At 42.1% G+C, this 26,179-nt stretch overlaps 1 protein-coding gene across 1 annotated transcript in view; it reads right to left on the bottom strand.

The window, feature by feature from the left end:
* Positions 1-26,179, bottom strand: part of cacna1b (neuronal-type voltage-gated calcium channel subunit Cav2.2) — a gene marked incomplete at both ends in the record, with an annotated part of 126,808 nt that overhangs the window by 64,107 nt on the left and 36,522 nt on the right. Inside the window, 10 exon segments of the mRNA NM_001124629.1 lie at positions 3,272-3,334; positions 5,426-5,532; positions 5,640-5,707; positions 6,029-6,146; positions 6,480-6,552; positions 16,732-16,863; positions 17,203-17,315; positions 19,665-19,777; positions 19,940-20,158; positions 21,260-21,349. Of these exon segments, the coding sequence (NP_001118101.1) occupies positions 3,272-3,334; positions 5,426-5,532; positions 5,640-5,707; positions 6,029-6,146; positions 6,480-6,552; positions 16,732-16,863; positions 17,203-17,315; positions 19,665-19,777; positions 19,940-20,158; positions 21,260-21,349 (1,096 nt within the window).

Here is a 26,179-nt window from a genome sequence, read left to right as displayed (position 1 = left end):
CCCTGTGTTGAGGATCAGTGAAGTGGAGGTGTTGTTTCGTTAGGGATGTAATTTTCTCCTTGCTTATGCTTCCTGTTTCATCGATTCATCTGAGTTAGTACTGTAGATGACAACAGTTGATAATTCTCCAGTATTGTGAGCAGCCAGTCCTGACCTGCATAACGGAGGAAGCCAGCTTTCATCAGCTGAAAATACCTCACGTTGATCTCCTAGTTCCTTTACTCTCTTAATGGTAAGCTAACATGCCTGACAAACTAGAACACTTGAATAAACACAGAACAGGAAAAATGGGTCTGGATTCAGACAAAGGCTAGGATTTACATGAACTTCATACCAAGGCCAAAATCTAGTGGATTAGTATGAAGATGGGAGGGAAATATAGATTTCAAGGCAAGTAACCCTTTGTTCTTCCTACCATGGGATATGGTATACTTAAAAAAAAATGTACCCCCTTTTTCTCCCAAATTTCGTGATATCCAATTACGATCCTGTCTCATCGCTGCAACTCTCCAATAGGTTCAGGAGAGGCAAAGGTCGAGTCATGCGTCCTCTGAAACATGACCCGCCATGCCGCACTTCTTAACACCTGCTCGCTTAACCCGGAAGCCAGCCGCACCAATGTGTCAGAGGAAACGCTGTTCAACTGATGACCAAAGACAGCCTGCAGGAGCCCGGCCTGCCACAAGGGGTCGCTAGAGCGCGATGAGCCAAGTAAAGCCCCCTTGGCCAAACCCTCCCCTAACCCGGACAACGCTGGGCCAATTGTGCACCGCCTTTCGGGACTCCAGGTCACAGCCGGTTGTGACACAGCCTGGGATCAAACCAGGGTCTGTAGTGATGCCTGAAGCACTGTAATGCAGTGCCTTAGAACGCAGTGCCACTCGGGAGGCCCGAAGGAATCATTTCAAAGATGGTTTCTATGTACACATGTTTTTGACTGTATGACTCTGTGTGTACAGTATGAATATACAGTTGAAGTTGGAAGTTTACATAGACCTTAGCCAAATACATTTAAACTTAGTTTTTCACAATTCCTGACATTTAATGCTTGTAAAAACTCCCTGTCTTAGGTCAGATAGGATCACCAATTTATTTTAAGAATGTGAAATGTCAGAATAATAGTTGATAGAATGATTTATTTCAACTTTAATTTCTTTCATCACATTCCCAGTGGGTCAGACATTTACATACACTCAATTAGCATTTGGTAGCATTGCCTTTAAATTGTTTAACTTGGGTCAAATGTTTCGGGTAGCCTTCCACAAGCTTCCCACAATAAGTTGGGTGAATTTTGGCCCATTCCTCATGACAGTGTAACTGAGTCAGGTTAGTAGGCCTCCTTGCTCGCGCAAGCTTTTTCAGTTCTGCGCACAAATTTTCCATGGGATTGAGATCAGGGTTTTATGATGGCCACTCCAATGCCTTCACTTTGTTGTCCTTAAGCCCTTTTGCCACAACTTTGGAAGTATGCTTGGGGTCATTGTCCATTTGGAAGACCCATTTGCGACCAAGCTTTAACTTCAAGACTGATGTCTTGAGATATTGCTTCGATATATCCACGTAATTTTCCCCCTTCATGATGCCATCTATTTTGTCCCTCCTGCAGCAAAGCACCCCCACAACATGATGCTGCCACCCCCGTGCTTCACGGTTGGGATGTTGTTCTTCGGCTTGCAAGCCTCCCCCTTTTTCCTCCAAACATAACAATGGTAATTTTTGGCCAAACAGTTATATTTTTGTTTCCTCAGACCAGAGGACATTTCTCCAGAAAGTACGATCTTTGTCCGCATGTACAGTTGCAAACTGTAGTCTGGCTTTTCTATGGTGGTTTTGGAGCAGTGACTTCTTCCTTGCTGAGCGGCCATTAAGGTTATGTCGATATAGGACTCATTTTACTGTGGATATAGATACTTTTGTACCTGTTTCCTCCAGCATCTTCACAAGGTCCTTTTGCTGTTATTCTGGGATTGATTTGCACCTTTCGCACCAAAGTACGTTCATCTCTAGGAGACAGAACGCGTCTCCTTCCTGAGCGGTATGACGGCTGCGTGGTCCCATGGTGTTTACACTTGGGTACTATTGTTTGTACAGATGAACGTGGTACCTTCAGGCATTTGGTAATTGCTCCCAAAGGATCAACCAGACTTGTGGAGATCTACAATTGTTTTCTGAGGTTTTGGCTGATTTCTTTTGATTTTCTAATGATGTCAAGCAAAGAAGCACTAAGTTTGAAGGTGAAATACATCCACAGGTACACCTCCAATTGACTCAAATTATGTCAATTAGCCTATCAGAAGCTTCTAAAGCCATGACATCATTTTCTGAGATTTTCCGAGCTGTTTAAAGGCACAGTCAACTTAGTGTATGTAAACTTCTGACCCACTGGAATTGTGATATAGTGAATTATAAGTGAAATAATCTGTCTGTAAACAATTGTTGGAAAAATGACTTGTGTCATGCACAAAGTAGATGTCCTAACCGACTTGCCAAAACTAGAGTTTGTTAGCAAGAAATTTGTGGAGTGGTTGAAAAACAAGTTTTAATGACTCCAATCTGAGTGTATGTAAACTTCTGACTTCAACTGTATGTATGTCTGACTAGTAAAGTTGCATTCTTTGTGTCACCTGTAAGTCAAGACTCGACGGGCAGGGGAATAGATAAAACAGATAACAAAAGCAATAGACAGACAGACAAACAAGTATGCAAGGCATAGACAAATAATGTAAGCTGTGATTTTGGTATGAGAGAGAGATTACAGTGGACAAGATAGAAACATACACACAGATTAGCAACAACAACACCACAACGTTTAGAAATGAGAGTTGTTACTAAAAAAAAAAATTGGCAAAAATTATTAAGCCAAATTCATGTAATTTCAAAGAGGTCAGAGGTTAAATCAACGTAATGCTATGTTTCACTTTATTTGATTTGTCTAGTATGGCATACTACCCCTTGGCTACTGTACTATAATTTGTTTGGTTCTCACCCAGTGTGTTGAAGAAGTGAAACCCCGGGGTATAAAAAACACAAGCTGTAAAACTGACAAAATGTATTGGGAATTGACCGTGCTCCAAGGCAATTAATATTTATATAGCAATTAGGCGAAAGGGGAAGCAGAAGGAGGCAGGTATGGGCGAGGAAGAGGGGGGAAAGGAGAGGTGGAACAAGGCGAAAGGGGAAGCAGAAGGAGGCAGGTATGGGTGAGAAGACGGGGAAGGAGAGGAGAGGGCGTAAAAATATTGTAACATTGTAACAGAGAGCAAAAACTCACGGTGAATGCACGCTGGAGACGGACGAGCTGCGAGAGCGTGCATCTCGATTTTGCTTTACAAAACTGCACATTCAGAACAAAAACAATAAAAACAAAAAGAAAGAAAGGATGAGACACAAACCAAAAGGATGTGGTGGGGAGGAGAGGTGGACTCCATAAAGTGTCTGTCTGCCTGCCTGCCTGTCTGTCTGTCCACCTGTCCCCTCCACGAACAAGAAGGACTAGTCCAACAGAGCAACAACTACAATAGTGGTTAACACTTCAGCAGTAGGGGTAGTGTACTCTATACTGTATAGATAGTTTGTAGTACTGTACACCACACACTGTTACATACTGTGGTCAAGTGACTACGAGGGGTGAAAATATTTATTGATACTAAACCCCTTCACTGAAGTGTTACCAAAGACATAACACTGAAAACTTTCAGAAGAAATAACACTCAAGTCAATGTAATTAAAGAAATGGTATCAAAGGGGATTTGCAAAGTTCAATACACACTGGGTTTACAAAGGCTTTCAAACGTAAGAGTGACGTTTTCAATCAAACAGACAATGGTCTTCGTTTAAAAAACATCATGATTACTTTTGTGAATAAAAGACGATTATGGATTCCCTTAATCAAAAGTAAAAAGCCTTGTAAAACTGCACATTATGCAGATATCTAAAAATTAAACATTTCCTCAGAAATGGCCTGGATCAACATAGCTTTGAAATAGACTGACAAATGAACCTCATTAAGGTTTAATCATTCTATGTTAAAAATATAAAATTCAGATAAAAACACAGTCACGCCCTGACCTTAGAGAGCCTTTTTTATTCTCTATTTGGTTAGGTCAGGGTGTGACTTGGGTGGGCAAATCTATGTGTTCTATTTCTTTGTTGGCCGGGTATGATTCCCAATCAGAGGCAGCTGTCTATCGTTGTCTCTGATTGGGGATCATACTTAGGCAGCCTGTTTTCCACCTGGGTTTGTGGGATCTTGTTTTTGTACAGTTACTGTGTAGCCTGCAGAGCGGTACGTTCGTGTATCTTTTTTTATTTTTTTGGTGTTCATCAAAATAAAGAAAGATGTACGCTTACCACGCCGCACCTTGGTCTCATTCCAACAACGGACGTAACTAGCACAGACAAAACAAGTGGCTATTTATGGCAAATCCATTTTCATAAGCAATCATCAGGATTGATGCAGTAGGCTACTGTCAATCTGAAATGTGTTTATTCATTATTCATCTTGGTTGACTAAGAACTAAAATAGTGTGAAATTTGGTCATCTGTCCATGAGAAATGAATTCATTTTTTCAAAGATTTGTTTTCTGAAACTAACCACCATTCTGACCTAGACCCGTATCCACAAGGCATCTCCAAGTAGGAGTGCTGATCTTGGACCAGGTCCCTCCTATCCATATTATCTTATTCTTTATGGTGGTAAAGGCTAAAAGGATCTTAAATCAAAACTGCTACTCTGGGGGTCTTTTTCAATACGTGCCCAGGTCATTGGGCTCACAGTGTACACAGAGGACATGTCATAAACATCTAATAGGTGATGTGTCCCACATGGGCTGAGAATGACATTACTGATGCATTGTCATGTACAAACCAATGACTTATTGACTGTCAAAATGTTTTGTCAATATTCCTTATAGAGTACTGTTGTCAATAGAGCTCATCTTTACCTAGTACATAATGACATCCCTAATGCTTGGTTAGATACAGTAAATAGGTTATAGGAGATTGCTGATGTTGACAATGTTCTGATTGACTCCATCAGACTCTAATGCATGAATCAGTTGTATTGATGATCACGAAATAAGACTGAAAGGCCAATCAGAGAAACTGCTGCTGACTGGAGATCTGTTTCAGACCAATCATCTACTCCTGTCAGAAAGAGAAGGATCATCGTCAAAGCACACACACGTAGACAGAAACATGCCAGACATGTCAATTGTGTAGTTAGGAGAATGCAAATGGACAGAGGCGATAATCACAACAGAGACACATTGAGAGACAGTGATCAGAGCCAAGACACCAACAGCACATTGGACATGTGCAGAACCAGCTATATCTGATACTTGACAATATAGCGACAGGCTGGTGTCAGAATGGGAGGGGACACAGGAAAGACCATGTTTAGAGAACATGGGGGTGGGCGACTTACGCAGCGATAGAGATGTTGGCTGCTGACATGGGGCTGACCTCCTTCACCTCCATGGCCTTCTGCAGGGCCAGCTTTTTATTGGCTTCTTCCTCCTGCTTCTCCTCATCCTGGACCAATAAACCATAAGGGATGGGTTACCAGGGGTAATTTTATTCAGAATTGTTCTTTAAAGTTCCCTGGGTAGAATGTGGTTCTGTGGGTTCATCAGACTTACCTTGGTGAGCTCCTGTGCATTGGCGAGGTTGTCGACGGCGATAGCTAAGAAGACATTCAGGAGCGTGTCTGGTTGGAACTAAGCTCAGGAAAAACTTTAACACAATATAGTGGATTTCACGGCTAAGCCGTGGTGCATTGCAACCAAATATCAGCAACAGACCGGATGTGGTGGAAATGTGCGAGGTTGAAATGGACAGAATTCACTGGGGGAACCCTCCTAATGGGGTCCAGGAGCATGCCCCCCCCACGGAAATAATTTGTCAAAGTTTACAGCTCTCATTGCAGCACTTGACATGAGATATTTATATTTAACTATATGAATATTTCATGCAGATTAAATCTCTGATATCCATGCAGTGGCACGACTCGGAGAGTCAGAGAGGATACAGTTTCCAAAGAGTGTGAGGACGATGAAGTAGACCGAGGAGAACATCCCCCGCCGTACGCCCCCCTGGGACTCAATACCATGATACATCACTGCATTCCAATCCTCGCCAGTCAAAATCTGCCATTGGCCGTTGAGATAGAATAGAAAATGTATTTTTTGGGGGAGTTGTTCAGTGTATGAAATGAAGAATACAAAATATTTAGTTATAATGTAAAGTCAACATTTCAACAATTAATACTTTAAATAAAAGTATAACACAGGCTAACAGAAAGATGAGTCATTTGGAGACAGAGACAAAAAGTAGTTAGACCAACAAATTCCACTAATTGCAAATGATCTTAGTTCAAAACACAATTATTTAATCTAGTCCAACATTCCGAAGGATAGAGCTCCAGAGTGAAAAGCCAAATTAGTTGGTTAATTAAATGGAGAGAAGAAGAGACCGAGTACCTGGAAGACGGTGAGAATGGCCGCCGGGAAAGTGTCGAAGTTGGTCGTCGGCGTCTCCTCTTCAAAATTAAACCTTGGAGAAAGAACAATGGACAGATTGAGTCAAATAGAAGACGTTTGGCCTGAGAGAGGACAGGCAGGATGTTCAGAATCAGATACATGGGTTTCCATCTACATGTAGGTTTGAGCGTAGTGCATTTTATGGTCACAGCAGTTGAAATGTGTAAATCCAGTATCATGACATTTGCAGTCATTGGATATGCTACAACAACCCTGAATTACTTAATGTTTGCCAACTGACATCATTATGGGGTGGCAGGGTAGCCTAGTGGTTAGAGCGTTGGACTAGTAAACGGAAGGTTGGAAGTTCAAATCCCAGAGCTGACATCTGTCGTTCTGCCCCTGAACAGGCAGTTCCTAGGCTGTCATTGAAAATAAGAATTTGTTCTTAACTGACTTGCCTAGTAAAATAAATAAAAAAATCTGGCAGACAAACTCTTCTCCAACAAATAAACAGTTATAACTAATTCAATGCAACAACAGATCTCCATCCTGCTGTTTATCAGTACAAATACACATAGTATGCACACTCTTGGTACCCCCTGTATATGGTGTCATTATTGTTGCTTTTTTATTTTTTACTTTAGTTAATTTTATAAATATTTTCTTAACCATACAATGCAGAAAAATACGAGTTAAGGTCTTATAAGTAAGCATTTCACAGTAAGGTCTACACTTGTTGTATTCGGTCCATGTGACAAATAAGATTTGATTTGACAGTATGATGTAGACATAATTAGGAGAAGAAACTCAGAGTTCAAGACCCAGGCATTCACATTGTTACTGTACCTTGTTACAATTACATTACAGTCTCTATCTCTCTTGTCTGACTCTCTATGTCAAACCTGCTCTGTGAAACCTTTACACACACACTCCTACACACACCAACAGAACCTTGTATAATGTTATACACATGTACAATAGAGTTCTGAGAGAATGTGGGGATCGACACTGTGCATTCCTGGGCTTCAGGTGAGGAGTGGTTTCAGAGATGGCGGTGAAGGTTGTTATATATGTCATTAAATAATACAGAGCCATGCAACACCAGGAAACACAAGCCACCATGGAGGGAGCCACGCAGCTCCATAGCTCCAACCTTTACAGCACTCCTGATGTGACGCCTGAACAATCTACATGGTGTAGTGCAGAAAAACAGACAGTCTACGTCCCAAATGGCACCCTATTCCCTTCATGGTGCACTACATTTGACTAGGGCACATATACAGTGCCTTGCGAAACTATTTGGCCCCCTTGAACTTTGCGACCTTTTGCCACATTTCAGGCTTCAAACATAAAGATATAAAACTGTATTTTTTGTGAAGAATCAACAACAAGTGGGACACAATCATGAAGTGGAACAACATTTATTGGATATTTCAAACTTTTTTAACAAATCAAAAACTGAAAAATTGGGCGTGCAAAATTATTCAGCCCCCTTAAGTTAATACTTTGTAGCGCCACCTTTTGCTGCGATTACAGCTGTACCCTTTACTTTCAGTGCAGTAAACTCTCTCCAGAAGTTCAGTGAGGATCTCTGAATGATCCAATGTTGACCTAAATGACTAATGATGATAAATACAATCCACCTGTGTGTAATCAAGTCTCCGTATAAATGCACCTGCACTGTGATAGTCTCAGAGGTCCGTTAAAAGCGCAGAGAGCATCATGAAGAACAAGGAACACACCAGGCAGGTCCGAGATACTGTTGTGAAGAAGTTTAAAGCCGGATTTGGATACAAAAAGATTTCCCAAGCTTTAAGCATCCCAAGGAGCACTGTGCAAGCGATAATATTGAAATGGAAGGAGTATCAGACCACTGCAAATCTACCAAGACCTGGCCGTCCCTCTAAACTTTCAGCTCATACAAGGAGAAGACTGATCAGAGATGCAGCCAAGAGGCCCATGATCACTCTGGATGAACTGCAGAGATCTACAGCTGAGGTGGGAGACTCTGTCCATAGGACAACAATCAGTCGTATATTGCACAAATCTGGCCTTTATGGAAGAGTGGCAAGAAGAAAGCCATTTCTTAAAGATATCCATAAAAAGTGTTGTTTAAAGTTTGCCACAAGCCACCTGGGAGACACACCAAACATGTGGAAGAAGGTGCTCTGGTCAGATGAAACCAAAATTGAACTTTTGGCAACAATGCAAAACGTTATGTTTGGCGTAAAAGCAACACAGCTCATCACCCTGAACACACCATCCCCACTGTCAAACATGGTGGTGGCAGCATCATGGTTTGGGCCTGCTTTTCTTCAGCAGGGACAGGGAAGATGGTTAAAAGTTATGGGAAGATGGATGGATGGAGCCAAATACAGGCCAAATTCTGGAAGAAAACCTGATGGAGTCTGCAAAAGACCTGAGACTGGGACGGAGATTTGTCTTCCAACAAGACAATGATCCAAAAACATAAAGCAAAATCTACAATGGAATGGTTCAAAAATAAACATATCCAGGTGTTAGAATGGCCAAGTCAAAGTCCAGACCTGAATCCAATCGAGAATCTGTGGAAAGAACTGAAAACTGCTGTTCACAAATGCTCTCCATCCAACCTCACTGAGCTCGAGCTGTTTTTCAAGGAGGAATGGGAAAGAATTTCAGTCTCTCGATGTGCAAAACTGATAGAGACATACCCCAAGCGACTTACAGCTGTAATCGCAGCAAAAGGTGGCGCTACAAAGTATTAACTTAAGGGGGCTGAATAATTTTGCACTCCCAATTTTTCAGTTTTTGATTTGTTAAAAAAAGTTTGAAATATCCAATAAATGTTGTTCCACTTCATGATTGTGTCCCACTTGTTGTTGATTCTTCACAAAAAAATACAGTTTTATATCTTTATGTTTGAAGCCTGAAATGTGGCAAAAGGTCGCAAAGTTCAAGGGGGCCGAATACTTTCGCAAGGCACTGTAGTAGCACACTATAAAGGCAACAGTGTGCCATTTGGGATGCAGTCAGAGAATGAGGACATGTAGAAGAGACCTGAACATCAGAGGTAGCTGTGTGTCTGACAGGTCAAAATCCTCCATTACAGTCAATGCAAAGCTCAGCGGAATAGAGGTTAAAAACAGATACTTTTAAATTGAGTAAATAAATAATATGGGCTGTAAGCAATAATAATAAGCAATATGCCCAAGTATTATCCAGATCATTTGTATGACCTTACCAATCACACACACACACACACACACACACACAGAGGAAATGCTGCTCAAGTTGTCAAGAACCCCCCACCCCATCTTAAAATGACCTCCTCCATTTTGAGGAACAAACCTGCCAAAACCTGAGTCTGCAGTCTTGAAACTGGAGAAGATGTGAAGAAGTGAGAGAATGAAATAAAGATGCAATGGAGGAATGAATGGTCATCCCACAGAACAAGCACAAACCCCAGATACATGCTACCTATGATGATCCTTCAATTCTAACATGGTCAAATGCTTACCGTCCCCTGCAACAAACTGATCATTTGTTTTCTACACTTCATACAGTGTTCAGAGAAGATGCACATTTTCATAGGAGCACTTAGAGGCGGCCAAGTAGAAAAGATCCTTGTGGGGGAAACAATGGCAAAAGCCACCCCATAAATGTCTCTCCTTCACTATCGCCCCATTGACTCCATGATTCCCTACCAAGATCAATATCCACCAAAACAATGTTGATGGACTTACCTTAGCACTTGCAATAGCAGTTACACAGAGTCCTACACTGAGTATAACAAACATTTGGAACACCTTCCTAATATTGCGTTGCACCCCCCCACCCCCCTTTTGCCCTCAGAACAGCCTCAATTCATTGCGGAATGACAAGGTGTCAAAAGTGTTCCACAGGGGTGTTGGCCCATGCTGCCTCCAATGCTTCCCACAGTTGTGTACAGTTGGCTGGATGTCCTTTGGGTGGTGGACCATTATTTTTGTTATTATATATAATTATTTATTAGAAAAAACACAAGGAACCGGTAACATTTAAATATTAGAACATGAAGGACAAACAATACAGCATCAAGACACTATCAAACATGTATCAGTCTATCCGCAACAGAGCCATCCTTATGTGTGAGGGTGTGTGTGTGTGCATGATAGTGATATGAAATATGTCATAATTTCCTTTTTCATGATCAATCTTGTGAAACCCAAACCCTCTAAGAACCCCCCACAGTTCCCCAACAGCTGTCCCTCAACCATTCGAGACCTTTCCCACAGCCCCCCCCCACCCCCCCCCCACCCCCACAACCAAGAGAATGAACTAAAGAGAAAAAAGGAAAAGACAGAAGAAAACAGCAAACAACAATGCAAAAAAATGGACATCAATGGACATCAAGGACAACTGAAATCATAACAGCAATGCCAACTTGAAATGTTTGTGTGCATGTCTGGCACTATTACATGTATGTGTGTGTTCTTGTATGTGTGTATTTGAATGAGAGTGTGTGTATATGCATGTGTACAAACACCTGCACGGCATCAGCCTCGGCAAACCGGCATTAGCTGTAAAAACACTGCCACTTAGTGTCATTCAAATGTACTTTTATTATGTTTTATTTAGACTTTTTCCCCCTTTATCTTTTGACCATCATTCTCTCTCTCACACAGCAACTCCACTCCCACTTGTCTCCAATTCAACATACCAAACTTCAGCTTCCCTCAGCCCATCCCATCTATCTCTGCTGGTCACCCTCAGCTTCCCTTAGCCCATCCCATCTATCTCTGCTGGGACACCCACTTCATGTTTCTACACAACACCTAATCAATTATGTTATGCTATGATGTTTAATGTACAATTTCAATCTATCTAATCGAATAGAATCTACAGATTGCGTGTTGAAGATAAATTATTTTAATAAGAGTATTAGTATATTAGTAATTGACTGATCGGGTCTCTCCAGATCTCCTAACAGTACTATTTCTAGGGTCAATTTTAGATCAATGCATTTTCAGCCATTCTTGAACCTGAGACCAGAAACAGGCTACCTGAGGACAATACCAAAATAAATGGTCTATGGATTCTGTATCCTCACAACAAGAATGGTAGACCATTCTTGATACACCAAGCAGCGTTGCAGTTCTTGACATAAACCGGTGCGCCTGGCACCTACTACCATACCCCATTCAAAGGCACTCTTAAGGATCGTACCCTTTTTTTTAAAAATTAATTAGATCTGGTAAAAGATAATACAAACCAAAAAACATGCACTTATTTATGTTCCATCATCTTTGAAATGCAAGAGAAAGGCCATACTTTCAGATAGGAGTCTATGTGTCATTTAGATTTTGGTCACCAGATGGCAGCAGTGTGTGTGCAAAGTTTCAGACTGATCCAGTGAAGAATTACATTACTGCACAATATTTTGTATCAAGTCTGCCAGGAGCTTGCCCAAATGTGCTGAATTGGTCAATTTAAACATGTTCAAGTACATGCTATGGTAAAAAAAATGTCAGGATGTCAGGATCAGGATGGAAGGGATGGGGACGTGTAAGGAGAAGAGCATCAGGATGGAAGTGATGGGGATGTGAGAGGACAAAGTGTGAGCAGAAGTGATGGGGTCGTGTGAGGAGAAGAGAATCAGAGGAAGTGATGGGGTCGTGTGAGGAGAAGAGCATCAGAGAAAGTGATGGGGTCGTGTGAGGAGAAGAGCATCAGAGGAAGTGATGGGGACATGTGAGAAGAAGAGCATTATAGGAAGTGATGGGGTCATGTGAGGAGAAGAGCATCAGAGGAAGTGATGGGGTAGTGTGAGGAGAAGAGCATCAGAGGAAGTGATGGGGTCGTGTGAGGAGAAGAGCATCAGAGGAAGTGATGGGGTCGTGTAAGGAGAAGCGCTTCAGAGGAAGGAAGGCACCACAGCAACCAGCTCTATAAACAACTAATGTACCCTGCTTAGAGAGCAATTGGTGGTGGTGGTGTGTGAGAGAGAGATATTAAGCATGGGCGTGGTAAATTGTAGATTGTCCACCTGCAGATATGCAGCCTTTTCCCTCGTTCCCTTTCTTTTTCTAGGTTGGCACACTGGTGGCAGTGGCGGCTGCATGCTCTGATGCCACTGTGCAGAACTCCAGTGTTTACTCTGATAATAGGGATTGGATGTTGTTGTTTCGCCCCCCAAGGCATCTATAGAGACGTCATTAAATCAATCCTCAAACAGAGGCTTGTGAGAGGAGGCTCTGATACACTGCGATGGATTCTGCCACCCAACCCCCTCCTCCACCCCCCACCGCCTGAGACAATAGCTCTGCTCTGTGGAGAATGGGAGGAATATGCTCTAGTTAACAACGAGAAGGGAACGCAGGCGTTGGATCCGCTTCCATTAAAGTGGCCACACTCTAAATTCGAGTTTTGAGAGGTTCCCTGAAACACGTGAGGGATTCAATACAAAGCACACCTATAAAACACCATCTCTATCTAATAGAGTAAGTAATAATCAAATGTTTATATCTAACATGAAAACCACAAAATATCCTATATAACCAATGAGAATGAAGTTAAGACGAAAGGGCCTACCACTGGGAAAAAAATTGGTTGGATCTAAAAAACAAATCCCTTGTTATTTCAGCTTACTTTATCAATGGAATCAAGTTGCATCAAGTTGGCAGGTTTCAACAAGTGAATAAAAATGAATACTAAACACAATCCCCGGCAAAATAATTCCTACTGCATTATCTTTCCATCCTCCCCATTGTTCGTATGACCATTTGGTTTGAGCATTTGATTTCCAAGATGGCGTAGCAGTCAGATGTGTGTTTGTCTTTGTCTTATCCCGTGTCTTATCCCGTGTCTTATCCCGTATCTTATCCCGTGTCTTATCCCGTATCTTATCCCGTATCTTATCCCGTGTCTTATCCCGTATCTTATCCCGTATCTTATCCCGTGTCTTATCCCGTATCTTATCCCGTATCTTATCCCGTATCTTATCCCGTGTCTTATCCCGTGTCTTATCCCGTATCTTATCCCGTGTCTTATCCCGTATCTTATCCCGTGTAAATAGCAGTTTTTTTTCTTATATACTTATATGCCTTGCGAAAGTATTCGGCCCTACATGTCCTCATTCTCTGACTGCATCCCAAATGGCACACTGTTGCCTTTATAGTGTGCTACTACAGTGCCTTGCGAAAGTATTCGGCCCCTTTGAACTTTGCGACCTTTTGCCACATTTCAGGCTTCAAACATAAAGATATAAAACTGTATTTTTTTGTGAAGAATCAACAACAAGTGGGACACAATCATGAAGTGGAACGACATTTATTGGATATTTCAAACTTTTTTAACAAATCAAAAACTGAAAAATTGGGCGTGCAAAATTATTCAGCCCCCTTAAGTTAATACTTTGTAGCGCCACCATTTGCTGCGATTACAGCTGTAAGTCGCTTGGGGTATGTCTCTATCAGTTAGCACATCGAGAGACTGAAATTTTTTCCCATTCCTCCTTGCAAAACAGCTCGAGCTCAGTGAGGTTGGATGGAGAGCATTTGTGAACAGCAGTTTTCAGTTCTTTCCACAGATTCTCGATTGGATTCAGGTCTGGACTTTGACTTGGCCATTCTAACACCTGGATATGTTTATTTTTGAACCATTCCATTGTAGATTTTGCTTTATGTTTTGGATCATTGTCTTGTTGGAGGACAAATCTCCGTCCCAGTCTCAGGACTCCATCAGGTTTTCTTCCAGAAAATATCCAATAAATGTCGTTCCACTTCATGATTGTGTCCCACTTGTTGTTGATTCTTCACAAAAAAATACAGTTTTATATCTTTATGTTTGAAGCCTGAAATGTGGCAAAAGGTCGCAAAGTTCAAGGGGGCCGAATACTTTCGCAAGGCACTGTATTTTAATCTCAATTTCTATCTACTAACTAAATATACTTTCCTGCAACCCACCTCACCCAATGTGGTACAGATCTGCTATTTTTATTCCATTCTCTCCACCACGTCACAGGATTTCTGCCGCTCTGGATCATTACACCGGATCATCCCAGCTAGCTCCTCTGTCCCGAAGCAAGCACCAAGTAGCCTTGAGCTAGCCTCGAGCTAGGCCCATATACCAGCTGATTCTAGGGCTACAATACCTATTTTGCCAATTGGCCTGGACCCTTTACTGTTGACAAGGAACCCCGCCGATCCATCACGACTGGTCTGCCGAAGTAATCGCCCGATGTGTTCTCAACATGCCATTCCGTTACGATGTCGCCGAAGAACCACCTGCTAGCCCCAGCCGGCTAGCTTTTCTGAACACCGTGTCCCTCGCTTGTCTAGCGTAGTAGTGACTACCGAACGGCCCCCTGACTCACCTATTGCTGTTCATTGGACCCTGTGATCACTCGGCTACACAGCTGATGCCCCCTGGACTGTTTCAATAACACGGTACCTCCTTTTGTTTACCTGTCGGCCCCAGCCTCGAACTCAGGCCCTATATGTACCTAACTGACCCGCTCTGCCCATTCATCGCCATTTACCCGTTGTCTTAGCTCTCCCGACCAACTCCTGTGATTACTTTATGCCTCTCTCTAATGTCAATATGCCTTGTCTACTGCTGTCTCGGCTAGATCTTCTTCACTGTAGAGCCCTCAATCCCGATCAACATGCCTTAGATAGCTCTTTTGTCCCACTACACACACATGTGGAGACCTGTCCTGGCTCAACTTGTGCCTCCAGAGACAAGACCTCTCTCATCGTCACTCAACGCCTAGGTTTACCTCTACCGTATTCACATCCTACCATACCCTTGTCTGTACATTATGCCCTGAATCTATTATACTGCGCCCAGAAATTTGCTCCTTTAATTCTCTGTTCCCAAAGCACTAGACGCTGAAGCTGGAGAATTTTATCTCCCTCACTAACTTTAAGCATCAGCTGTCAGAGCAGCTTACTGATCATTGCACCTGTACATAGCTCATCTGTAAATAGCCCACCCAACTACCTCATCCCCATATTGTTATTTATTTTTGCTCTTTTACACCCCAGTATCTCTACTTGCACATCATCATCTGCACATCTATCATTCCAGTGTTGCCAATTTCTAATAATTTTGCCTTTTTGGCCCATTTATTACCGTACCTCCCTAATCTTACTACATTTGCACACACTGTTAATCCCATATGTAACTCTGGTGTTTTTGTCACACTGCTTTGCTTTTAGCTTAGCTTTTCACAAATCTCCTGCAGGCAGTTATGTCCTGCAGACATTCAAATCCCTGTGGAGCAGGAGACTGCTCTCTCAAACCGTTTACTTTCACTACCTCCCTGGATTTTAATGAGACATTTGTCTGAGGCTGGCTGATAGGGATGCAACCTCTGCAGTGTATAATCAACTCAATCATTAACTGTCTGAGCTCAAATATAGAAGTCTATTAATGCCTTTTCTCTGTCTCCCATGTCCATTCATAAGGAGTCGGAACATAGTTGATTATAAGAAAATGGATTCAGACTCATCACGATAGGCATGTGGCCCAACAGCTGAGCACCATGTGCATGTCAGAGTGTTTTCACACATATCCATCAGCCTAGACTAACGTGGCAATTATGACGGGACAGCCAGTTTAAAATGGCAACCATCTCTCTTTCTCCCTCCAAATAGCCCAGTTGGAGCGCAGCACCCGCCAATGCCGTCATTCTGGAAGACAGATGAGAATATGACACAGGAGTTTCCCTCAAGAGCTCTAACCTCGTACCTTCTACAATGTTGAGGATATAATGGGAAAGGTAGCTTATTTTGACTCAGAGCGCTGAGGTAAAAATCTAACAACAACATAAACTGTGTAAACCAGACTAAACAATGAGGAAGGTATTTTGGCTGGCCTCCGGTCTAAATGATAAACAGTGTCCCACCAGATGGTGTGTTTGTGGCTGTCGGCAGGCAGAGCTGGGTTAGAGCCAGGCCTTTCATTAACACATCGTAGCACAGATCAGGAGGTTTTACACAGTCCGGTTTTAAAGCTACACTGCTGTGCCGGTCCCTGCTCTGGCAATGTGTCTGCAACCACGGCAGTGCTGGATCAGGGGTTAGAGACAGAGACAGAGACAGAGAGAGAAAGAGAGAGAAAGAGAGAGAGAGAGAGAGAGAGAGAGAGAGAGAGAGAGAGAAAGAGAGGCGATCAGGTAGGCAGGTAGGTAGGTGTGGTGTCTGTAGGATCAGAGAGGAGACAGGGGTGAAAAGTTAGGGGTCAAGGGTCAGGTTCCATGGAGGAGTGTGTAGGGAATACTCACTGTCCTCCAAAGAGCTGCATGCCCAGCAGGGCAAAGACAACGATGAAGAGGAAGAGGAGGAAGAGCAAGCTGATAATGGACTTCATTGAGTTGAGAAGAGACACTACCAGGTTCCTCAGGGAGTTCCAGTACCTGGGAAAAGCAGACAGAAGAGAAAGGAGGAAGAGAGAGAGAAAGAGATGGAGATAGTGGTGAATGGACAAGGAGAATATAGGGAGGAAAGGATGGTGGGAGGGTTGATTGTGGTACTACCGGTAAATAGATCCACATTTTCCATTTTTGTTGTGAATCACATGATTATTGACTAATCTAGTGAGTATAAAATGATTGCAATCTAACTTTAATAGGATTATAGACTGACAGAGTGGGACAATGCTAAACATTGCTATGAGGAAAAATTCTTCATATTGTCACCACATTTGATTCTGAATGTATGTTGATATCTTGTATGAGAAATGTGTGTTCACTCACTTGGTAAACTTGAACAACCTGAGCAGACGAAGAGCCCTCAGCACACTAATGCCATAGGATGCCCCTGGTTTGATCATAGACCACACCACCTCAAGTATACTCCCTATTATCACCTGTGGAGAAGAGGACAGGAGAAAAGGCGAAAGACCTACTGTAACAAAGTAGCTACTACTTGCTACTCAGCAGCTAATCACTGTCACTGATTATACAGTACCAGTCAAAAGTTTGGACACACCTACTCATTCAAGTGTTTTTCTTAATTTGACTATTTTCTACATTGTAGAATAATTGCGAAGACATCAAACCATGAAATAACACATGGAATCATGCAGTAACCAAAAAACTTATAAACAAATCAAAATATATTTTATATTTGAGATTCTTCAAATATTGCCTTGGTGCCAGCTTCATGAGGTAGTCACCTGGAATGCATTTCAATTAACAGTTGTGCTTTGTTAAAAGTTCATTTGTGGAATTTATTTCCATCTTTCCATCTCCATCTTTGAGCCAATCAGTTGTGTCAGTTATTCTACAATGTGGAAAATAGTAAAACAACTAAGAAAAACCCTGGAATGAGTAGGTGTGTCCAAACTTTTGACTGGTACTGTATATATACACACAGTCCATTCAGAAAGTATTCAGACCCCTCAACTTTTTTCACATTTTGGTAAGTTACAGCCTTATTCTAAAATATGACTTTTCCCCCCTATCAATTTACATACAATGCCCCATAAAGACTAAGCAAAAACAATAATGAATACATTTTTTGCTAATTTATTAAACATTTCAAATGGAAATATCACTTTTACATAAGTACTCAGACCCTTTACTCAGTACTTTGTTGAAGCACCTTTGGCAGTGATTACAGCCTCGAGGCTTCTTGGGTATGACGCTACAAGCTTGGCACACCAGTATTTGGGGATTTTCTCCTATTCTTCTCTGCAGATCCTCTCAAGCTTTGTCAGGTTGGATGGGGAGTGTCACTGCACAGCTATTTTCAGGTCTCACCAGAGATGTTCGATTGAGTTCAAGTCTGGGATCTGCCTGGGCAACTCAAAGACATTCAGAGACTTGTCCCGAAGCCACTCCTGTGTTGTCTCTGCTGTGTGCTTAAGGCTGTTGTCCGGTTGGAAGGTAAACCTTCGCCCCAGTCTGAGGTCCTGAGCAATGTGGAGCAGGTTTTCATCAAGGAGCTCTCTGAACTTTGCTCCGTTCATCTTTGCTTCGATCCTGACTAGTCTCCCAGTCCCTGCTGCTGAAAAACATCCACACAGCATGCTGCTGCCACCACCATGCTTCACCATAGGGATTGTGCCAGGTTCCCTTCAGAAGTGATGCTTGGCATTCAGGCCAAATAGTTCAATCTTGGTTTTATCAGAGAATCCTGTTTCTCATGGTCTGAGAGTCTTTAGGTGCCTTTTGGCAAACTCCAAGCGGGCTGTCATGTGCCTTTTGCAGAGGAGTGTCTTCCGCCTGGCTACTCTACCATAAAGACCTGATTGGTGGAGTGCTGCGGAGATAGTAGTCCTTCTGGAAGGTCCTCCTATCTCCACAGAGGAACTCTGGAGCTCTGTCAGAGTGACCATCGGGTCCTTGGTCACCTCCCTGACCAAGGCCCTTCTCCCCCGATTGCTCAGTTTGGCCGGGACTTCCAAACGTCTTCCATTTAAGAATGATGGAGGCCACTGTGTTCTTGGGGACCTTTAATATTGCAGAAATGTTTTTGGTACCCTTCCGCAGATCTGTGCCTCGACACAATCCTGTCTCGGAGCTCTACGGACAATTCCTTCGACCTCATGGCTTGGTTTTTTGATCAACTGTCAACATTATACAGATAGGTGTGTGCCTTTCCAAATAATGTACAATCAATTGAATTTACCACAGGTTGACTCCAATCAAGTTGTAGAACCATCAAGGATAATCCATGGAAACAGGATGCACCTGAGCTCAATTTCGAGTCTCATAGCAAAGGGTCTGAATACTTAAGTTGTTTTTTGTTTTTAATACATTTGCAATAAAAATTAAGAACCTGTTTTTAATGGGGTATTATGGGTTATTGTGTGTAGATTGCTGAGGATTTTTATTTATTTCATCAATTTTAGCATAAGGCTGTAACGTAACAAAATGTGGTAAAAGTCAAGGGGTCTAAATACTTTTTAGCAGACACTTTGATCCCAAGCAACTTACAGTCATGAGTGCATTCATTTTATGTATGGGTGGTCCGGAGAATCAAACTCACTATCCTGGCATTACAAGCACCATGCTCTACCAACTGAGCTACAGAGGACCAATCAATTCAATCAATTGATTCAATTCAAAATTTAACATCAAACAATTCAACATTTAATTATCATATAAAAAATGTATCCAGTTGCCATGTAAGTCAAATTAAGTAAGCATCTGTATCTGAGACAGATGAATTAGCTCTTAAAGGTATTGCACAGGCATTTATGGTGACTTACACTAAAGTCGAAGCAGTTGAAAGAGGAATGGAAGTAGTTCCTGGCTCCCAGGCCATACATCTTCAGGCTCATCTCAGACAGGAACAGACCCAGGAACACAAACTCTGCCAGGTCTGGGGTTCCAGGGGGGATGGAGAACCATCAATGACTAAATGCATCAGCTACTAATAATCATCCATTTAATTGTGAATGTGTGTGTATTTGTGCATGTGTGTGTAGGCATCTGTGTGTGTGCACGTGCCTGGTGTGCATACACACGTGTGTGTGTGACTTACAGAGGGCAGTGGTGAGCCACTCAGGCTGGTCGTAGTGGACGATGGCCACACACAGTGTGTTGAGGCCCACCAGACATAGTACTATCCAGTAGAAGCTCTGGGCTTTGACCATGCGACGGATGAAGAAACGCATTCTCCTCTCCTTGCGGCGGAAGTAGGACGAGCTCTCCAGCTTACTGCTCTTCACACTGGCTCGGCCAAACGGAGAGCCTGGGGGGGCTAGGGAAAGTAGGGAAGTCAGCACAGAAAGGTGTATCATGCTGTACATCACGTCACATTCCCTAAAGGGATTTACTGTTCATCATTATCAAGTCATCATCCGCAAGTCTAGGGTGATTTGAACATTATATCACATGTTCTAATAGTTTACAAAGACAACTATTGGACAACTATTGGACAACTATTGGACAACTATTGGACAACTATTGGACAACTATTGGACAACTATTGGACAACTATTGGACAACTATTGGCATCCAGCATTAAGTCTGTATTTCTGAATCTGAGGGGGAACAGTATAAGAGTATTGAGGCTACTTCAGGCTGTAATCAACCGCACTAGAAGTTCCATATTTAGACTCTCGCTCTACATTCCACCTGAATAAATCCAAGCTTCTTTGCTAATTGAAAGACCTTCACGACTAAGACTAAAATGGATAAGACGCAAATGACTAAGGCAAAAATGTATCCTCAATTCTCACTTTCCACTCTGAAAATGTGCAATTTTTTTGCATTAAAAGGTTATGTAATCTGCCTCAATGAGAGTGAAATTGGATCTTTAGTCTAGAACAGGAAAAATGTTGATATAAGATTTGACTGTGTAAAGCCTGCATCCCCATGACACTTTTACTTTTAGGTGTGTGTGTATTATGTGTATTGTTGTGAATTGTTAGATATTACGGCACTGTTGGAGCTAGAAACACAAGCATTTCACTACACCGCTAAACATGCGTATGTGACAGATACAATTTGATTTGATACAAAGAATCAGTAAAACAAGCTAAACCTCTGACTCTGATACTGTCAGTGTTGTTATTTGTGTTTACATACCAGAGATAACAGTTAAGTACATCGAGGCATTAAAAAGATGCATGAAGAATAGGAAAACATTTTAATAGGCCAAAGGTCACCAGAGAGGGAACATGACACCTTTTCCCAATAGCCTAGATACGGTACAAGCTGTGAGGACAAGCTCAACTTATCTAAAAGGTCAGTGTTAGCCAAAGGTTGATTTAGTCAGTTATGGTCAAATGTGAAGATTGGGGTCAGTCAGACAGTTGACTGGTCAGTCAGATAGGAGTACAGGACGGTTGAGTCTTACCAACAGAGGACATGTCAGTGAAGTGATCCTCTCCCTCCTCAGCACCAATCAGGTCATTCTTACTCTTCTTTACCTTGCCTCGTTTCAACACTGCACACACACAGCACAGCAGAGAGGCAGGAGTAAGGATATGTACACACACATGGACATTTACATACACACATATGTATGTGCTGTCAAGCGCACACACGCACACGCACACACACACCCGCCATACCCCTCCCCCATATATGTGGGCTAATTGGATGCAATGAATAGTGGGCATCAATCACATTTTTCATTCACCGATTCTAGCTTCCGCTTCAAGTCAGCCTTGAAATTAAAAACTGCGGTGCATGAATGTGATCGTCACATGACCGTCAATGTCACAAAAGCTCTACAACCCTTCTAGAATCTAGAGTACCTCTTCAATGCTCTGCTCAGAGGCAAAATGAGCTCTGCTTATGTTCTCTATGAATGAGGATCGGAGGAACATCTTAATTCTCTGGAGAGTTATGAGTAAATGGTGAAATAGAGAGAACCGATAAGGTGTTTAATAGAACGACAGACAGATTGACAACGCTCCAGCGTTTGGATCTTTACCTATAAATCTGTCCTTTCATTTCTCTCCATCCCTTCCAGCAACTGTATCTTTGCTCGATCAGCAATGTTTGGCATTTGCACAATGCAGTCACCTGCACTCCATGCAGCAAGTAGCCTAGTGGTTAGAGCAGGGTTCCTGTGACCGAACGATTGCTAGTTCAACTCCCGAAGCTGACAAGGAGAATCTGTCGATGTGCCCTTGAGGAAGGCACATAACCCCAATGTGAATAGTCACTTGATATGATGGATGTCCTCCAATTGCGGATTTGCTATCAACGTGACGCTCGTAACTACATTTTCCTCTGTTTTACTGAAAAATGGCATTTGTACAAGATATTCATCGAGGGGACAGGACATCGGATTCAGGGACAACCAGAGGGGGACGGATATGTCTCTTCATCAACAAACTGGTGTTCTGACTCTAGTGATAGTCTCGACCTATTGTTCACCCGTCTTGGGTGAATACCTGATGGTCAAATGCCAACCCTTCTACCTCCCGAGAGAGTTTTCCTCTGTTATCATAACTGCTGTATCCATTCCAGCTCAGGAAAACAACAAAAAGCTGGCACTTGACGAACTGTACGAGGCTATAAACATGCAGGAAACCATGCACCCAAAGCTTGCTTTTCTTGATGCAAATAATATAATTCCGCATCACTAAAACAAGTGATGCCCAACTTCTAACACAATTCTCCTTTGCCACTCGGTGTAATAAAGTCCTGGATCACTTTTAGTCACAAGCAAGCACACGAGGCCCTCCCTGGTCCCCCTTCGGCAAATCTGACAACAACTCTATACTCCTGCTTCCCCTTTATAGACAAAAGCTCAAAACAGGAGGTAAACAGGACGCGCTCCATTGAAAAATGGTCGTCCTAATAGATGGCAATGCTACAGGACTGCTTTGCTAACGCTGACAGGAACATGTTCCGGGACTCCACCGATAGCGTTGTCGATCTAACCACCCTCGTCACCGGCTTCATCATGAAATGCTTTGCCAACATCGGGCCCACAGTGAAGGTTGGATGCTTCTCCAATCAAAAGTCCTGGATTCCCTCCAAAGTGTGTCAATGATGGCGAATTGACTGACTTCCAAATACTTAGTATACGTTCTTCAAGATGAGTGATGAGAAAAGAATTGTCCAGGTCATTGAGTATCTCACTACAGCCCCATATGCCATGTCTTGAAATATGCAGAGAGACAGATTCAATGTAAGTTTCAATGTAAGTTTACATTGTAATCATTCTGACAGCCAACTTTTTAGGTCTTCCCACGACTTCTGGACTATATAGCATTCCCAGAAAGCATGGATTATTGAGGCCTTATTAGTTGTACACTTGAGACATGACTCTGACATTGTGCCATAGAATTTGTGAATATTGTCCTTGTATGATATACAGAACCAGTCAAAGGTTCGGACACGCCTACTCATTCAAGGGTTTTTCTTTATTTTTACTATTTTCTACATTGTAGAACAATAGTGAAGACATCAAAACAATGAAATAACACATGGAATCATGTAGTAACCAAAAAATACATTTTATATTGAGATTATTCAAAGTAGCCACCCTTTGCCTTGATGCCAGCTTTGCACACTCTTGGCATTCTCTCAACCAGCTTTATGACGTAGTCACCTGGAACTCATTTCAATTAATAGGTGTGCAAAGTTAAAAGTTAATTTGTGGAATTCCTGTCCTTCTTAATGCGTTTCAGCCAATCAGTTGTGCTGTGACAAGGTAGGGGTGGTATACAGAAGATAGCCCTATTTAGTAAAAGACCAAGTCCATATTATGGCAAGAACAGCTCAAATAAGCAAAAAGAAATGACAGTCCATCATTACTTTAAGACATGAAGGTCAGTCTATGGGGAAAACTAAAATAACTTTTAAAGTTTCTTCAAATCAAATCAAAATGCAATAGTCACATACAAGCGATTAGCAGATATTATTGCCGGTGTAGCAAAATGCTTGTGCTTCTAGCTCCGACAGAGCAGTAATTACTAACAAGTAATATCTAAGAAATTACACAACATATGCCCAATACACACAAATCTAAGTAGGAATGAATTAAGACTACATAAATATAGACGATCGATGTCAGAGTGAACGGACTACGATACAGTAGAATAGTATAGAAAACAGTATATACAGTTGAAGTCGGAAGTTTACATACACTTAGATTGGAGTCATTAAAACTCATTTTTCATCCACCCCACAAGTTTCTTGTTAACAAACTATAGTTTTGGCAAGTCGGTTAGGACATCTACTTTGTGCATGGCACAAGTAATTTTTCCAACAATTGTTTACAGACAGATTATTTAACTCACTGTATCACAATTCCAGTGGGTCAGAAGTTTACATACGTTGACTGTGCCTTAGCTTGGAAAAATAGCTTGGAAAATTCCAGAAAATTATGTCATGGCTTTAGAAGCTTCTGAAAGTCTAATTGACATCATTTGAGTTAATTGGAGGTGTACCTGTGGATGTATTTCAAGGCCTACATTCAAACACAGTGCCTCTTTGCTTGACATCATGGGAAAATCAAAAGGAATCAGCCAAGACCTCAGAAAAAAAAATTGTAGACCTCCACAAGTCTGGTTCATCCTTGGGAGCAATTTCCAAACGCCTGAAGAAACCGTGTTCATCTGTACAAACAATAGTACGCAAGTATAAACACCATGGGACCACGCAGCCGTCATACCGCTCATGAAGGAGACGTGTTCTGTCTTCTAGAGATGAGCATACTTTGGTGAGAAAAGTGCAAATCAATCCCAGAACAACAGCAAAGGTCCTTGTGAAGATGCTGGAGGAAACCGGTACAAAAGTATCTATACCCACGGTAAAACAAGTCCTATATCGACATAACCTGAAAGGCCGCTCAGCAAGGAAGAAGCCAGTGCTCCAAAACCACCATAAAAAAGCCAGAGTACGGTTTGCAACTGCACATGCGGACAAAGATCGTACTTTTTGGAGAAATGTCCTCTGCTCTGATGAAACAAAAATAGAACTGTTTGGCCATATTGACCATCATTATGATTGAAGAAAAAAGGGGGAGGCTTGCAAGCCGAAGAACACCATCCCAACCGTGAAGCACGGGGGTGGCAGCATCATGTTGTGGGGGTGCTTTGCTGCAGGAGGGACTGGTGCACTTCACAAAATAGATCAAATCATGAGGATGGAAAATTATGTGGATATATTGAAGCAACATCTCAAGACATCAGTCAGGAAGTTAAAGCTTGGTCACAAATGGGTATTCAAAATGGACAATGACCCCAAGCATACTGCCAAAGTTGGACAACAAAGAAAAGGTATTGGAATGGCCATCACAAATACCTGACCTCAATTCTATAGAGAATTTGTGGGCAGAACTGAAAAAGCATGTGCGAGCAAGGAGGCCTACAAACCTGACTCAGTTACACCAGCTCTGTCAGGAGGAATGGGCCAAAATTCACCCACCATGTTGTGGGAAGCTTGTGGAAGGCTACCCAAAATGGTTGACCCAAGTTAAACAATTTAAAATCAATGCTACCAAATACTAATTGAGTATGTAAACTTCTGACCCACGGGGAATGTGATGAAAGAAATAAAAGCTGAAAACAATCACTATCTCAACTATTATTCTGACATTTCACATTCTTAAAATAAAGTGTGATCCTAACTGACCTAAGACAGGGAATTTAAATGTATTTGGCTAAGGTGTATGTACATCAACTGTACATATCATACATACATATCATAGATGAGTAATGCCAGATATGTAAACATTATTATGTGACTAAGATACCATATAATAGTATAAATACAGTATAGATGAGATGAGTGATGTGTGGTTCTTAAACATTACTAAAATGACTAGTGTTCCATTCCTTAAAGTAGCCAGTGATTTCTAGTCTGTATCTATAGACAGCAGCCTCAAATGTGCTAGTGATGGCTGTTTAACAGTCTGAAGGCCTTGAGATAGAAGCTGTTTTTCAGTCTCTCGGCCCCAGCTTTGATGCAACTGTACTGACCTCACCTTCTGGATGATAACGGGATAAACAGGCAGTGGCTCAGGAGGTTGATGTCTTTTGTTTTTTGGTCTTCCTGTAACATCGGGTGCTATAGGTGTCCTGGAGGGCGGGTAGTTTGCCCCCGGTAATGCATTTGGCAGACCGCACCACCCTATGGAGAACCTTATGGTTGCGGGCGGTGCAGTTGCCGTACCAGGCGGTGATACAGCCCGACAGGATGCTTTCAATTGTTCATCTGTAAAGATGTGTGAGGGTTTTAGATGACAAGCCAAATTTATTTAGCCTCCTGAGGTTGAAGAGGCTCTGTTGCACCTTCTTCATCACATTGTCTG

This window comes from Oncorhynchus mykiss, chromosome 5, assembly GCF_057628025.1.
Source record: "Oncorhynchus mykiss isolate SJ-2025 chromosome 5, ASM5762802v1, whole genome shotgun sequence".
Taxonomy (NCBI): Eukaryota; Metazoa; Chordata; class Actinopteri; order Salmoniformes; family Salmonidae; genus Oncorhynchus; species Oncorhynchus mykiss.
This window is presented reverse-complemented; position numbering and strand designations above follow the sequence as displayed.